Source organism: Tamandua tetradactyla, chromosome 7 (assembly GCF_023851605.1).
Source record: "Tamandua tetradactyla isolate mTamTet1 chromosome 7, mTamTet1.pri, whole genome shotgun sequence".
Classification (NCBI taxonomy): domain Eukaryota; kingdom Metazoa; phylum Chordata; class Mammalia; order Pilosa; family Myrmecophagidae; genus Tamandua; species Tamandua tetradactyla.
The window spans coordinates 121,783,034-121,800,388 of record NC_135333.1 but is presented as its reverse complement, the minus strand read 5'-3'; the positions used below and the strand labels follow the sequence as shown (position 1 = coordinate 121,800,388).

General features: G+C 35.4%; 1 protein-coding gene across 1 annotated transcript; it reads right to left on the bottom strand.

Annotated features, from left to right (window-relative positions):
- Nucleotides 1–7,602: 7,602 nt before the first annotated feature.
- On the bottom strand, nucleotides 7,603–16,896 carry LOC143690101 (olfactory receptor 6C2-like). The gene is made up of 2 exons (XM_077168089.1): nucleotides 16,843–16,896; nucleotides 7,603–8,569 (listed from the first exon to the last, which is right to left on the bottom strand). The coding sequence occupies exons 1-2, from the start codon at nucleotides 16,845–16,847 to the stop codon at nucleotides 7,603–7,605; spliced, it is 972 nt and encodes a 323-aa protein (XP_077024204.1). The 5' UTR covers nucleotides 16,848–16,896.
- Nucleotides 16,897–17,355: the final 459 nt, after the last annotated feature.

Here is a 17,355-nt window from a genome sequence, read left to right as displayed (position 1 = left end):
TTTCAGCTGAGAAATCCGCATTTAGTTTTTGTAAGCTTCCCATGTATGTGATGGATCACTTTTTTCTTGCTGGTTTTTGAATTCTCTCTTAGTTTGACGTTTAACAATCTGATTTGTAAGTGTCTGGAATAGGTCTACTTGGGTTATTCTGTTTGGGGTACACTGCACTTCTTGGATCTGTACTTTTATGTCTTTCATCAGAGTTTGGAAACTTTCTTTGATTATTTTCTCCACTATTCCTTCTGCCCCTTTTCCCTTCTTGTCTCCTTCTGAGATACCTACAACACATATATTCTTGCACCTCATCTTGTCATTTAATTTCCTGAGATCCTGCTCATATTTTCCATTCTTTTCCCTATTTGTTCTTTTATGTGTAGGATTTTAGATGTCCTGTCCTCTAGTTGACTAATTCTTTCTTCTGTCTTCACATCTGCTCTTGTATGTATCCATTTTGTTTTTCATCTCTTTTACCGTGCCTTTCATTCCAATAAGTTCTGCATTTGCTTTTTTGAATTCTTCTTTATGTTTGCCCAATGTCTTCTTTATATCCTTCATCTTTTTTGCCATATCTTCCGTCAACTCATTGACTTGATTTTTGATATGATTTTTCATGCTTGTTTGAGCATCCTTAATTAATTCTTTTAAGTCCTGTATCTCCTTTGAAATGTTAGTTTAGTCCTTTGGGCTATATCTTCATTTTTTCTAGTATGTCTCATAATTTTTTTGCTGGTTTCTAGGCATCTGGTTTCCTTGATGAGTTTATTCTGGAGGTCATTTTCACTCTTTTACCAAGGGTTTTCATGTTGGTTGGCTTTGTTCTCTATCTGTTCTTCGGTACTCAGCTTATTCTAGAGCTCTAGCATAGCTTATGTTTAACTGCTCAGAATTTTTCCACTCTTGTTTTTCTGGTTCTTGAAATTTAACTATGGAAATTGTTTTTAGAGGAATGTTCCCAGATATGATTTATCCCCATCAGATTTTCCTTGAACCAGAGCAGCAGTTCACAGGAGGAAGGTGTTATCAGTATCTTGTTTCTCTGAGTGTGAGATACAGCTGGTTGTCAAACTTTTCTATGAAGCCTCTTGATTCTGTACTTTTCCTATCCTGCCCAGCTGGTGGTGCTTGTCAGCCCACGGTTCTCTGGATATGTAAAGTGATGTGGTGCTTTTAAATCTCCGCAGACTATCCCTTCCAGGTGCATGATTGCGACAGATGGTGAGGTGGAAGGTAAGCATAAGCTGTTTCTGTTCTAGCCCAGGGCCTGAAACTCTGAAGAAGGGTTACCACTTGTGGTTGCCCTTTGCTTCATGGAAACATATGCCCTTTATGTGATAATCTCCCTATTTGACATATCACTTTTTTTTCAGACCTATGTTAACTAAGCCCTTGCCTGGTCTTCATTTACAATTGAAAATGTCTTATGTTTTCTCTAGTGAGCTATTTAGAATTGTTTAAAAACAAACAAACAAACAAAAAGAGAAAAAGATAAAAAAAAATATACCTTTTCAGGGCCATTTCAAAGCCCCAAAGTTTTGCTAGTCAAAATTCAGAGTTGATACCCAGCTTTTAGGCCCCACTTCTTGGGACACAGCCTCTTTCCTGTACTCCGAACTTGGCTGACACCTGAGTCTCCATCTTTATTCTTTCTTATTTTATTTCATTGTATTTTTTCCATCATACCCACCTCCTGTCTGCTGGGATTAAAACTCCATTTTGAGCTGGGCTGAGCTGCCTTCCCTTGCTACTGGTAGGCATCACTTAAAGATACAACCTTTAGGGAATTATCTCCTTTATGTGACTACTTTGTCTCTCAGACATATCTTAATCACATTGTTGCCTGGGGCAGTGCTGAAGCCTGATAATGCTCACAACTCTATTTAATAAATCATTAAAAAATAAAATAAATTAAAAAAAACAAAGGGGAGAAAAAAAATCCTTTTCAGCCCTGAACCCCAGCCCCTTAGGTTTACCAGTCAAGAACAAGAGTTGGTACCCGACTCTGTGATCCTTTAATAAGTGTCCAGCCATTTTCCAGTATTCTGATGTCCAACTCCAATTTTTTTTTCCATCAGTCCACTTCCTTTCTGCTGTGGCAAACAACTCAGTTCCTCTGTTGCTTGCTTCAAATTTATCTGTGCTTAAAGCTTGCAGTCAACAGTCCAAATTTGTTCATTAATTCTCCAACTGGAGCTTGATGAGCTACCTTCCTTCTAATAGAGAGGACTTCTTTTTCTCTTGGAGAACCAACTTCAAGAGAGCTTTCAATGCCAGTAGGAAAGGGGCAAAGCCCCTATTGCCTGGGGAATTTACAGTTCTGTATGGTGTCTTGGCCATTCCACCAATTCCAGACTGGTATACGTTGTATGTCTAGTCATGGAAAACTCCAAAATGGGTGTTCCAGACTGTTCTTAGCTATTTACTACCTGCGCTAGGTGATTATCTAAATTCCACACTTGATACACCACCATCTTCTGCACTATATTTTTAAACATATTTTTCATAACTGCTTTTTATACTCATCTGTTAATTCCTATATGATCTGAATTATGCCAGGGTTGTATTCTATTTACTGTTTATCCTCTGGTTATGGGTTCTGAGTCTTACTTCTATGCACACACAAGTAGTTTTTGATGGTGTGCTGGATATTTATGGGTGCATTTTTCTTTAGATAATGGTTGATTTTACTTCCGTTAGATAGATAATTCACTTATATATCTGCTAGATGGTTCTAAGATTTGAGAAGCTTTTCTAGGTGGGTTTAGAATGATTATAATTTTCTAGGTTATATTAGCCTACTTTTAATGTGTGGATTTTCTGGAATTGCAGTTGAATACCAAGGGGTCCACAAGTCTTCCTCAGATCTGACTGATCAGAATTTCTGTGCATCCCAATTGCAATAACAATCATATTTTTCTTAATGATGAGCAAGGAGATTCCAAAACTGAAGATAGAAAGTCAGATAAAAATTCAGTTCCAGTATAATTCTGGAATTCTCACATTTTCAGCATCTATCACTGCAGTCATGATTACAGAGAGGATGCTGTTTGGGTCATAACTCAGGGGTACTAAAATAAATTTAAATATCTGTTCCTGAAGATGTAATATTAGCTTTCTCAATTGTTTAGGAAACAGTGAGTATGGAGATCAATAAACTGGGGGATGTAATCCCAATTTTCAGGTATTGGAATACATAGAATATTGAACAGATTGATGATCATACTTGATGGAATGTGGGAAAGATACAGTTTAAATCATTGCAAGGTGGAGGGCACCTAATGTGAACCAACTTATATCATATAAATGATATCTTGTACCACTAAGCTAAAAATTTGCCATAATTGACTGTTAATGATTTCCAAAAACATGATATTTAATTATGGTTTGAAGTGAATGTTACCTCTAGATCAATCTTGAATAATTAAAGGAATACTTCAAAGTCAGTCACTCTGGCATAGTCAATGTGTGAATAATATCCTTACAAGTATTGCTAGAATATCAAACAGTCTTCTGGGAACCTTTTGCAGCAGGAAGAGCTCTTTGCCCATTTCAATCCTTTCCGTGGCTTGACTTTTATTAGGACAGTGACATTTCCTTGTACCATATAACACTGCTCCTCTTTAATACTTTAAAAAAAATTCTCAGGGATATTGTTGCGTGGTCTCTAAAAAGTCACTTGTGTAGCGGGTGATGCATTGGGGTTCACTTGGATTGGTTACATTAGGGTATCTAATGTTGAGGAGTATAGTTGTAGTTAATCTGGATGTGTTTGCACATCTGTTTTGGCAGAAACGATTCTACCTTCAAATGTATTAATTTCCTGTTATTGCAGTCAAAAATTACCACAAACTTAGTTGCCTAAAATAGTTTAATTTTATTCCCTTGAATTCTAGATGTCAGCTGTCTGAACTCAAGAGGTTGTCAAGGTTGAGCATCTTTTTATTATTATTATTATTATACTGGACTCACCTGGATAATTCAGTATTATCTCTTCATTTTACTATTCATAACTTCATCACATCTGCCATTTCTCTTTTACTATGTAAGGTAATATATTCACATGTTCAAGCAATTAAGACTATTTGAGTTTGTCATTTTAGAGTCTTTTACATGTGACTTGGATTTTTCCAGAGAAAAGTAGTTAAACTGCAGAAGATAAGGTTTATTCTAACTTAGGTCCTATTTGAGCTGGTCTGAACAGCTTAAATCATTTGGGTCAAAGCTCTCTCTGTAGTAATTTTTTCTGATGACTTTCAATTTTTAAGTGGAGAGATTAAATGGAACCCAATAGACTTAAATTTGTTAGATTTCTAAAAAGAAATCTAGTATATTTCTTCAAAATAATGCTATACAAATTATGGTGGTTGTTTAAAAACACATGCACTTTTATAACTCTAGAAAGGATTTGATCAGGGTCTTTGAAGCTAGATTTAATGGACTGTCAATGAGAGGGGCTGGATAGTCCATTTGAGAGATATCATATCAAGATTATTCATAGAAAGGGGCCATTATTAGTTTTTCTTTCAGGGTGGCTGAATAACATTGTTCACAGTGTGTTATATAGTTTGGCCTCTTCTTCTACACAATTTGTTCAGTAAAGTTTCAGTTATATCAGGGCCTACCTCAAATCAGAGTGATCAATGTAAATATATACTTCTTTTGTTTGGTTATATAGGGAACTGACTTATAAGGTTGATTTGTTATTGTATTTATTCTAAAAAGTCCATTCATTAATTGGTTTTATATATTTTACTGTGAATTATGAACTAATATGGAAGATATGAGACATAATCTTGCCATATCTATAAATGACAATTAGCTTTCGAAGAGCAAAATTCTTTTTTATTCCTTTTAAAAGAAAAGAAGTATCTCATAAGATGAATATATTTTGTATACCATTTTCTATTGATCAAAACTTTAAAGCAATGTTTTCAGTTGGTATTGCAATAATTCCTAAAATAAATTCTTCATGTTTTTATTCATTCTGGTTGCAATGTGGAAACCAATACAACAGTGATCATCTATCTTCAAATATTCTTCTGGTAATGCAGTTGATGTTAACAGATAGGTGTATATGTTATTGTACCAGTGCTCTTGCTCATATTAACATTCCTTTTCTTTTGGCACAGGCAGGCACCGGGAATCAAACCTGGGTCTCCGGCATCACAGGCTTGAACTCTGCCTGCTAAGCCACCATGGCCCACCCCAAACATTTATATCTTAATAGAGATTTCTTTCTTTGCATTTCTTGTTTATTTTCACTGTGAGAGTGTCATAGTTATTAGAATATACTACAACTCTACTTTTTTCATCTGGCAGTAGATATTTGATGGTTCTCTCATGCAGTAAATGGAAATCCTGAAAGAAATGTTTATTTTCCACCTAATATACATACATACATATATATATATATATATATATATATATATATACACAAACCCACATGCGAAAATATGATCATCTGATCAATGTCTTGTTTTTAAAAAATATCTTTCTACCCATTTTATCTCTGATTGAATCACTTATTTCCTGCCACTTATGGTCTGCTTTAAAAACAGCCTTTCATTAATATTCTACATAGTTGTTGACTATATACAAATCGCATAATATGAATAAATAAATAAATGATAGATATTTTCACAATTCATAAATAAAACTGTATATACAAATGCTGAAATTGAATATTCTCATCCAGGAACATTGAGTGCTTTTCTTTCACTCAAATTATATCTTAGATTCCTTTAAAAAGTTTCTAAAGTTTTCTTTAAATTTATTCTGTGCATTTCATGTAAAATCTATTTCCTTGATAATTATATTGTTTTGTCTATTATGAGTGAAATAATATTTGCTCATTGATTTCTGGTGATAATGCAATTATAAAGAGAGTTTATTGTCTTTAGAATATCCATTTTTTTCAGCTGGAGTACTATATCTCTTAATAAGTCTGCTAATTTCCTATTACATTTCTTGACTTTGGAAGATATGTAAGAATATTCTTGGGGCAGGTTTGGGGGAGACTATCCCATCAGTTTTAGGACACCAAGCTTTGTAAATTTCACTAACTAAAAGAAATTGTTTACAAATTATGAGCAGTGCTCAATGTTATCCATTGTATGCTATATATCAACCTCAGAAAAGTAAGGTGTGAAAATTAAAATTTATTTTGACAAAGATCATTAATTTCTCTTATTCTTTCCATTATTTATTCTAAATGTGTTCTTAATTGATTTTCCAAGATCTTCCACTGAATTATTGAATTTTTTTTAACTTTTTACTCATTAATATTCACTGCTATTTGATTTCCAAAACCTGCATGAGGATTTCATTAAATTTTTAAATTTTCTATGATTAATATGCTGTTTTGAGTTCATTAATTTTTTGTTTTCACATTCATTAACAAACATAAGGTCCCCTTTCTGGTCTACCTGACAATTTGACAAGTAATAGTTACATTTAAGATAATAGAATTCCTTTTGAGTACGGTTTTTTCAATGCTCCAAATAATTTACAATGAAGTGACTTTATTTCCTTACTTCCAGGCCAATAGTTATTTAATTAGATGTAAATAACAATTTTTTAAGGAATTATATTGGTGTTGGTTTCCAAATTCTTTGTGTATAATTAGATTTATCATGGGAGAACTGGGACTGAAAAGGCTTAATTTGTGTTAAATGCAGGCACAGGATATCAAGGACACCTAATAAAAGGCAGTCAGTATTATCCAGAAAAAATGTATCTCTGGAAATGTGCATGATTTTCTAATTCAGACTTTGAGTGTGCAATGATTGGACAGTTCTTGAGTTTATTCTACTGTGTCATTCCAAGGGCGTCTACCACATTGAGGCTGGACTCTGCACACAAGTCCCTGGGATCCATAATTCAACCCCTGCTCCCATCCTCCAGGGTACGCTCTCCTGAGCATCCACAGGTCATTTTATAGCTCATTGCTGTGCTTTAGGCTGCATCTTTACTTCTACTATTTATTTACAACCTAGCAGTGCTTCCAGGTTCAAAAGAATCTTTATTAAAATTTATCCAACATTTCAATGTGTTTGTAGTAGTCTTTTGAGGTTACATTTATCCTACATTTTATCAATATTGTAAGTGCTATTTTCTCTTTCTAAAATGTTGTTTGTGTTTTTACATTAGCCATAACTCATTCTTTATAGAGTTTTTACATAAAATTACTCTTATTGCATGCACTTGGATGTTTTTGCATCAACATATGAATAGTCCTACAAGGGTTTATACCCTATAATTTCTTGATCATAGTAATGACTTTCATTATTCTAAAAATATAATATTATGTAGTTAATTTCATTCCAAAAGTTTTTTTAAGAATTATATTTAAATGTTTTCTCAGTGAGATAAAAAACATTATCAGCTATTTTTATGAAAAATAAGCATAAAGAATTGGCTTGAAACTGTTCAAAGGAAGCTTGTTTAAATAAGTGTTGAGAAAATTAATATCTCAAAATTAATCTCACTCATACTCTATTATTGATCATTAAAACACAAACAAATTTATAAACAAGTGAAAATGTCCAGATCATAAATGAGAAAATAAATCTTTTGTTTGAAGTGTTTCTTTACATACCATTTCCTTTACTTAGCTGAAAACAATTTTATTCTTTTGATTAAATCCTTGAAGGCTTTCTTAACTTGTGTGTTCCTCAGGGTATAAATAAAGGGGTTCAGTGCAGGTGAAATAGAAGAAATGAGCACTGAAACCGCTTTATTAATGGTCACTTCTTCCTTTGCTGTAGGATTCATATAGATGAAAATGCATGTGCCATACGTGATGGAAACCACAATCATGTGGGAAGAACAGGTCGAAAAGGCTTTCTTCCTTTGCTGGACAGAGGGGAACCTAAAAATTGTCCTGATGATGTAAGCATAGGACAGAACTACACAAGTGAGAGTCAGAATCAGGGTCAGTACAGCACAGATTGTAACTGTCTGTTCCAGGAACCATGTGTCTGAGCATGCAATTTTCACTAGAGGAAAGGCATCACAGGCAAAATGGTCAATGATGTTAGAGTCACAAAATTCCAGTTTCAAAAACAGATTAAGTGGTGGGATTATTATACACAAACCAGATGCCCAACAACAGATGATGAGACTCCTGCAGACTCTTTTGCTCATGATGGTCACATAATGCAGGGGTTTGCAGATGGCCACATAGCGGTCATAGGACATGGCAGCAAGGAGAAAAAATTCTGTTACTGCAAAGAGGTCAGTAAAAAACACTTGGATGACACAAGCATTATAGGTAATGACCTTGTCACCTGTTGCTATGTTGTACAGGTATTTAGGAATACACGCAGATGTGAAGGAGGTTTCTATGAAGGAGAAATTTTGTAAGAAAAAGTACATGGGTGTTTTAAGATGGGCATCCACATAGGTGAGTGTGATGATGGTCAGGTTTCCAGCTACACTCAAAATGTAGGTGATAAATAGAAATATAAAAATCAGAACCTGCAGCTGAGGGTCATCAGTGAGTCCCAGCAGAATGAATGTGGTTATTGTACCATTTCTCATCACTGACTGCTGACTTCTGTCTGATCTGCAGCTGATATTTGGAAAGATTTATTTTTTAGATTATTCTGTTCTGAAATTCAGCATATTCATTATTTTATTCCCCATTACATTTTATAAATTTACATTTTACTTACATTCTCTGCTTAGGGTTTTGCTTAGGGTTTCACCTCTGATTACATATAATATTTTGTTAGCAATAATGCCCTTTGGCTTTCAAGAATTATTCCTTATTCACAAATTAAACTAATAAAGTTCAACCATTGATTTAATGTATTTTTTGACTCTGCACTGTTTAAACCTATGCTAATACATAACAGATTGGCTTGACTCAGTATACATACTCTAAGCAGAAAATAAATCATTTGTTCTGTTTGTTCATGGGTTTTTAGATTTGTGTTTACTTTCCCTTATCCTCCCTAAGCTCGTTTTTCACCTTACATGATCCGCCTTTTTCCCCTAATATGTATGTCTTTTTTGCATATGCATATAATCTTTATTTCTAGCAAAAGAGATGACTACCTTCTCTTTCCTTTGAATTTCCAGTAAAATGAATTATTTTTCTTCATGATACCATTTTTGCCTAATAATAACAGCTTTATTTCAGAACTTAAGAACTTGTTGATTCTGTGTTTAGGTTGCACCACTGGTCAACCGTTACTTATACCAGAAGGGATTCCTATGTTTCCAGTATATAATCATTATCTCAATATTTGAGATTTTCTCATGGCAATGTATAGAATAATTTTTTTATTGTACCCAGTTTATTTGGCTATGAGCAATTTTACTTTCTTATTTAACTTACAGTGCTCTCTTCTTACTGAGGGAACTGACTTGGCTGTGATTATTTTTGTATTTCACCGAGTTACCAAAATAGGGAAGAAGCATTTACTGATGCACATGGTTTACTTGCAAGTTAAAAACCTCCAGGAGATTTCGGTTTCTCATTCAACAACTCTCCGCAATTTATATCAAGTCAAGATGTTGAAAAGTTTTTTTTTTTTTTAATTTTTTCCTGCTCTCCTACTTTCCTTCCATCTTTCTCCTAATATCTCTTTAATGCACACATCACTCAGAAACCTTACTCAGAATTTAAAATTGAAGAAATATTCAATACTCAAAATATATCTCTCCTCTCCAAGATATTACAACTTATTGCACAATAAAAGTTAACAAACTGTAAAATAAAACAGATATCTGTGTATACTCACATTCAATCAACTGTTCAAATGAAGAGAGAGTTCTTTGAGAAAATTCTTCTTCTTCATGTGATATATAATCCATTTCCTGGGTGAGGATGTTATGCTTATAGAATTCTATACTTAGAAAATATTAATTAATTATAAATCATTAATTTAAATTTGAAGTTGAATATATAGCCAGAATTGCCATTGGCATTTCTTATATTGTTAGTTGCGCATTTGTCTCTCATGCATAAAATCCTCTTAGATACTGACAGTTATCTATACAAGGGAAATTCTTAAAATTGACATTTCAGAACTATCTGTTGGATGCATTCCAAAACATAAATATTATTGTTGAAATACATTTTCTCCTCAGGAGCAAAATATGACCTAATGCTGTAAAGGGAATTGTAATCAAAGAGAAAAACTTCATCATAGCTGCTCTTCTGTGGGTAAGACAGAATTTCTTTTGGCTGGTTAAATATGACAATATTAATAATGTAATGTTGAAAGTAGTATTTTGATCAATACATTTAAATCCTCACCATTATTGGCATGTCTGGGAATGCATAGAGCCTGCTGTAATTGTAATCCTCAATGAATCTGACAGACAATGTGATAATAGGGTTAGTGCTATTATAAGCCCCCAATATTTTAGTACTCCCCTGATTGTTGGAAACCAAATAAAATACACTAAAGGCTGGAATTTCAGGAACTTTATCCACTGGTAGAAGAGATAATATTCTAAATAACCAAGACAGAAGGAAGTGCTTCACAGTTTAGAGCATGACTTTGTTTAAATAGCTGGATATGCTGGTAAATGAAAGAAATTTCCCTTGGTGACACACATTCAAAAATCATTAATGAACTTTCTGAGTAATGAAATTTGGCAAAAAAAAAGCCAACAACAGATAACATACTTTGAAAACTAACAACAGGTAACAGACTTCAGTGGGGACTGTGTCCTTGGAGACAGGTGATAACACATCAGCACTAGACAGGTCAGGAGGACAATATTAAATCACACAGTTCATACTCTAAAACTTTTGCATCTACTAAAAGCATTTGCCAGATTAAAATACTCTATTATATGAATATAGTCCCTTAATAAATTATTTAAAATGTTCCCATTGGGCATTTTCATTTATAAAAGCAGAAGAAAAAGTTTGTATGTTCATATGAAACTACCGCTTATATTGAAGACCTTAACCATCCAGATTTTTCTTCTCTAAATACACCCACTATGTTATAAGTATTATTCACAAATGAATAAAAATTTGTAACCATATTTTATAATTGGATGGGAAAATATGATTTTGTATCTTTAGACACATCTTAATTTATCACAGTATAAATTTCTCTTCCTTCCTGTTTAACAGTATCCATCAAGTTAGCTGTATACAGACGTTGGCATATATTTTACCAATGAATTCAATGTATAATGTTCTCCATTTTACACAGTTATTAATCATTCTATCAGAAACATCTTCATAGTAATATTTTTCTAGATAAGTGAGAATAATTCCTAAAAGTGAAAATTATAGATTGAAAGTATAGACTGTAGATTAAAATACTAATTTATATTTAGAAATTATGTAGTTAAGATTAGGTTATTTCAGATATTTGCCACTGTAATTATGTCATTGTAGCACATTATTTTAATTTGTAATTCCATTTATACTTTGTTCTTATAAATACGTTTAACATGTGTTATAAGATAATAGTCTTCATAAGTGTGCCTATTTTGGCATGTGGTTTATGGCTTTATACATTTGGATCTATTGATTTTTTTTGCTTTTCATTTTTAAATTATTGAAGTATAATTGATATACAGTGAGCTGCACAGATATAAAGTCCACATTTTGATAAGATTTGACGTATGTTTCACTCCCTAGAGATACCACCACAATGAAGATAATGAACATACCAGTCATTCCCAACATTTTCCTTGTGATTTTTTTAATCTCTCTTCCCTGCCCATCACCCAATTTTGCCATTTACAGGCAAGCACGGATCACTTTTCTGCTGGTATAGATTGGTTTGCTTCCTCTAGAAATTTATATAAATGTACTTATTTTCACCTGGCTTATTTCAGAAGACTTTTTTTGAGACTCATCTATGTTTTTGCCTGTATTGACAGTTCATTACTTTTCATTTCTGAGAAAAATTCTCATATGATATTTGTCATTTCAATTTCATAGGCAATTATAAATAAAATTATAAATAAAATTGCTCTGAATGTTCATGCCAAAGTCTCTGAAATAGCATGTATTTCATCTCTATTGGATAAGTACTTGGGAGAGGAATGGCTGGGTCTTGGAATGTATGCTTAAATGGTTAAAAACTGTCAAATGTTTTTTTCAAAGTACTTACATGAATTTACATTTCCACAAACAGTGCAGGAGTGCATAATTTGTCCACTTTCTTGTAATGATCAGTTATTATACTCCTAAGGAATTAATACCTATGTAGTAGTACCAACTAGAAATTTTAATTTGTATACACCTAATAGCTAATGAGGTTGAGGTCCTCTTGGTGTACCTGCCATATATCTTCCTTGCTGAAGTATCTGTTTAAATTATTGCTTATTTCATAATTTGGTTTGTTTTTGCTTATTAATAAGTTGTGATAGTTCTTTATGCAGTATTCTTACAAAGTCTTTTGTCAGATAAATGATTCTCAAATATTTTCCTATTTTGTGGTATGTATTTGCCTTCTCTTAAACAGTGTCTATTTTTTCTTTGCATGGGCAGGCACTGGGAATCAAGCCTGGGTCTCCAGCATGGCAGGTGAGAATTCTGCCACTGAGCCACCGTCACACCATCCAACAGTGTCTTTTTAACAGAAAATTTCTCAATTTTGATGAATTACTTTTTCATGAGTTGTTCATGCTTTATGTGCTTTTGCTAAGAATTGTAGCCTAACCCAATATCAATGTTCATTTTGTGTTCATTTTTGTAAATAGTGCATGATATGGATAGAAGTTCATATTACTTAATAAGGATATCCAATTCTTCTGTAGCATTTGTTGAAGAGACTGTCCTTCTTCAATGAATTATTTTTTGCATCTCTATAAAAAATCAGAGACCATAAATATGAGGGATTACTTCAGGAGTCTCAATTCTTTTCCATTGATCTTGATTCTAATTAATGCAAAGATCATACTCTCTTAATAACCAGAGCTCTAGAGTACATGTTAAAATCAGATAGTGTAGGTCATATAACCTTGTTATTTTCCAGGTATTATTTGTTTTTTCTAGGTCTATTGCATTTCTGTTTAAGTCATAATCAGCTTGTCAATTTATATATAAATTAGGTTTGGATTTTGGTTGGGATTTCACTGAGCCTAGAGATTGATTTGGGTAGAATTGAAATCAGCAATACTTAGTCTTTAGATCCATGAAACTGGTATATACCTCCATTTGTAAGTCTCTTTCTAGACTCTGTCAGCAAATTTTTTACTTTCCAGTGTACAGTTCTTTCACATCTTTTGTCAAATTTTGGCCTAAATATTTCATATTTTAGGGACAGTTTTGAATTTTTACTTACTATTGATGCTTTGTTCACATACCATTACATTTGGATTTTGCATGTGAAATTTATTCCTGCAATACTTAAAATCCCACTTGTTACTTCTATTGATTTTTTTTTTTTTGTAGAAGATATGTGACTTTCTACATGGTAGATCTTGTTGAAAGCAAATGAAGACAACTATCTTCATCCATCCAGTAGATTTAAGCTTTTATTCCTTTTTTGACTTAACTGCTGGGCAATAACCACTAGTAGAATGTTGAATAGAAGTGGCATTTGCACACATCCCTGCCTTATCCTGCTCCTAGGGGTGAAGCATTCACTATTTCACTTCATTAACTATGATATTACTTATAGTTAATTGTAGATGTCTGTCTTAACTCTCTAGGACTGCCATAAGTATTTCCACAATCTGGTAGTTTAAAACAACAGAAATTTATTGTCTCACAGTCCTGGGATCTAGTAAACTGAAATTAAAGGGTAGGCATTTCCATGCTTCTTCTGAAGTCTGTAGGGTTCTGGCAGTGACTAAGCTAAAATCCATGTCATTTTCTACCTTTGCCACATGGCCACCTTCTTTCTATCTCTCTCTCTCCATCTCTGTCCAATTTTGGATTAGGGTCCACCAAGTCCAGTTTGCCTCAAGTTAACTAATTTTATCTTCAAAGGTGTATTTCTTAACAGGGTTTTAATATTGTTGGGAACTATGACATGAAAAATCTTCTTGAGGGAAACAGTTCAACCTACAAATTTGCATTTTCAAAATCAAGAAATATTCTTTTGTTTCTCATGTGCTAAGAATTTCTATTGGAAATGGATGTGGGGTTTTTCAAATGCTTCTTCTGCGTAATTTCGTATAAACATATTTATGAATATTTTTTTCATTTTTAATCTCCCACTATGGTGAATTACATTGATTTGTTTTTCAAATTTGTTTTCATGACATCATTAAATAATCATGATTTTAATTCTTCCTTAGCAATATTTGTATATATTTTATTTATTTTTCCTTACTGTTTCCAGTGTTAAGGACATCCATCTTTTTCTTGAATTCAGACTCTGCATTTTTCATCAAGTAGGGTGCTGGTTGTCAATTTGTGCAGAAATCCTTTTTCAGATTAAAAAATTCCCTCCCATTCCTTGTCTGCTAAGAAATTTATTAAAAATATTTGAAATTTTGAAAGGCATTTCTATATCTGTTTATCTTTTCAAATAATATTTCCTGGTTCTTTTGTTACTACTAGGGGTAAGAAAAAAAGATTGAAACGTCCATCATATGAATTTGAAATTTCATGCCATTTCAAGATACACCAATAATTTTAAGAGTACAAATATTTCTAAAGCTGAAGAGGGCTCAGCTCTTCATTTTCACGTTACCATGACCATTATTCAAGAAAACATCTGGGTCTTTAAGTACTGGCTGTGGTCTGAGCCATTTACATTGAAGGCCCATTTAGATCATAATTTCACAAGTACCTTCCGTTATTTGTTTGTCATCAACATCGTCAATGTTTGACATAAGATAAAAACGCATACTAACATTCTGACATTGCCACACTGAATCATTCACAGAGAAATAGGAAATTCCTGTGGAAGGTATATTAATATAACATCTTCCCTCTTGTGACTTTTCATGTTCCCTTTAAGTTCAATTACTCTCCTTTCTTCACCTTTTTTATAGTATTTAATTGAGTTTCTACTTTTGAAAATAGATTTTATTTCCTTTTCTGGACATTTCTTTTACACAGCGCATGCATTATTTGGAGTTTTCAAATTAACTTTACAAAATATTTTCTGATCCTGTGCCTTGTCTGAAACAGGTTTGCGTTTGCTTCTAGCAATATATTTACAAACTTTTTTTGTTATAACACATAGCATTCGTAGAGAAATAAAAGTAACGGTCAGGACATTGTTAGTTCGTTAAAATTACAATGCTATTCTCCATTGTTTCTCCCCAAGCAAAATGATTTTTTCTTATGTACACAGATACTCAATGACTCAGATCAGGATACTCAGTGACTCACATTATGGCTACACACTATTGTTCAGTAATTTAGGATTCCATCTTGTTGTGGAAATAACCATAAAGCAGACATCATTGTGCAGGTGTCACAGGCAATGACTTGTGGAAATCATTATGTAACCATGCTCATCCACCTCTATGGAATTTACGTGGTTTTTCTTTAGTGATGGAGAAGATAAATATTGCCAACATGGCTGCCGTGGCTGATGCAAGGCAACATAAAATGGCCTAACCCACAACCGGCTTTCTTCCCAGAACTGGTAGTGGTTCGCGCCAAAAGCGCTAACCTTAAATCTGCCCTCTGCCCTAGCAACAACAGTGACCAATCCCGGAAATCTTCCCTCCGCCCTAGCAACAACAGTGACCGATCCCAGCCCAACACGTGTCCCTGCATGCTCCCCGCCTATATAAGCCTGTGCACTTCCTCAATAAAGCAGACGCCTTCCACTCACTCCTGAGGGTTGTCTCCTGAGTCGTGTGCTGTGTGCTGTGTGTCTGCGTGACTCAGTATGGCCACTTACCCCCAGCCATCAGGTACCCAACAAGTGGCACCCAACGTGGGGCCGCCCTCAGCAGTTCTCTGTGATAGCCACCCCCCTCGGCTGTTCTCAGTGACAGCCACCCCCCTTCTCAGTAAGTGGCCCCCTTGGCGGTTTCTCTCTGCATACCGCCCCCTCTAAATTCTCCCTATCATGGGCAATGCTCCCTCCTCAGATTTCGCACCCCAGGCTTGAGCCATCCACGCCTTATTGGCCACGAAATGGTTCAAAATCCCTGAGAAAACCTTACATGAGTGCTGGGAAGTTCTTAAGTGATCCAACCCTGGCTCGAAACTGCCTCGATATGGGACCCAAATACTTGGTCCAAACTCCTTCAGTGTGTTTGTGCCACTGAGGAACACGAGGGAAAAACCTTTCCTCTAGGTCTCGTTCCCACCCTCCTTGCAATACATGCATGCCTCACGGAAGCCCCTTCTGAAGCGCTTTCACTTCTGCCTGTCACGTCAGCTTCATCCTCTCCACCACCCACCTCCGCTCCCGATCCTCTGCCTGTTTCCGAACCCAAGCCTCCCCTTTCCAAACCCAAGCCTTCCCCACCTCCATACAAACCGTTCTCCTCCTCCATGGTAGCATCGTTATATCCTCCCTTACCCCCACCCCCTGTGGCTGCCGCCGCCATAGCTGCCCCACCTGCTCCTCCTTTACTCCCCCCTCCTTCCGCTCCTCACCTTCTACCTCCTCCTCCCCCTAACCTATTCCTTGCAGTAACCAAGGTATGACAAAAACCCCCTAGCTTAAAGGCCTGTTGCATCGATTCCCGCTAAACCATTTGTTTAAGATTCATTGCAGACATAGCTGAGAGGAACTTAAGTGCTGAAAAAAAATGTTGAAGATTTTTATTGTGAGCTGCCGTCAACAACCCCCTGTGCACCCTTCCCACCTGCTCTCACACCAGCTGCTGTGTACCCCTGAGTCCCAAGGGAGTCCTTGGGCTCCTTGAGACCTCCATCCCCCTCCCGAACACCGGTGGTTTCTGGCCTACCCCCCTCCCCCCCGCATACACTCTCACCTCATACAACAGATGATACCCTTGTCTAAGCTTTGGCCTTGTTGCAAAGACGCATCACCCACATATCCACGGTCTCCATTATAGCCAGCCTAAGCTGCGCATCACAGTCCTCCTGTGTGATGATCAGCAGGCAGCCAATGATGGGTAAGACCTCTTGGGGAGGCAACCTAAGACAGGCACTGCTGCCCCTCACTTCCAGTGGCTTAGCTGGTAGCCAATGACAGGTAAGACCTCCTGAGGGGGCAACCTAAGACAGGCACAGTTACCTGGGAAGCTAAAAAACAAAAAAGGATGAATTGTTGGAGAAGCCATAAAATATTGCCAACATGGCTGCCATGGCTGATGCAAGGCAACACAAAATGGCCTAACCCACAACCGGCTTTCTTCCCGGAACTGGCGGTGGTTCACGCCAAAAGCACTAACCTTAAATCAGCCCTCTGCCCTAGCAATAACGGTGACCAATCCCAGCCCGACACGTGTCCCTGCATGCTCCCAGCCTATATAAGCCTGTGT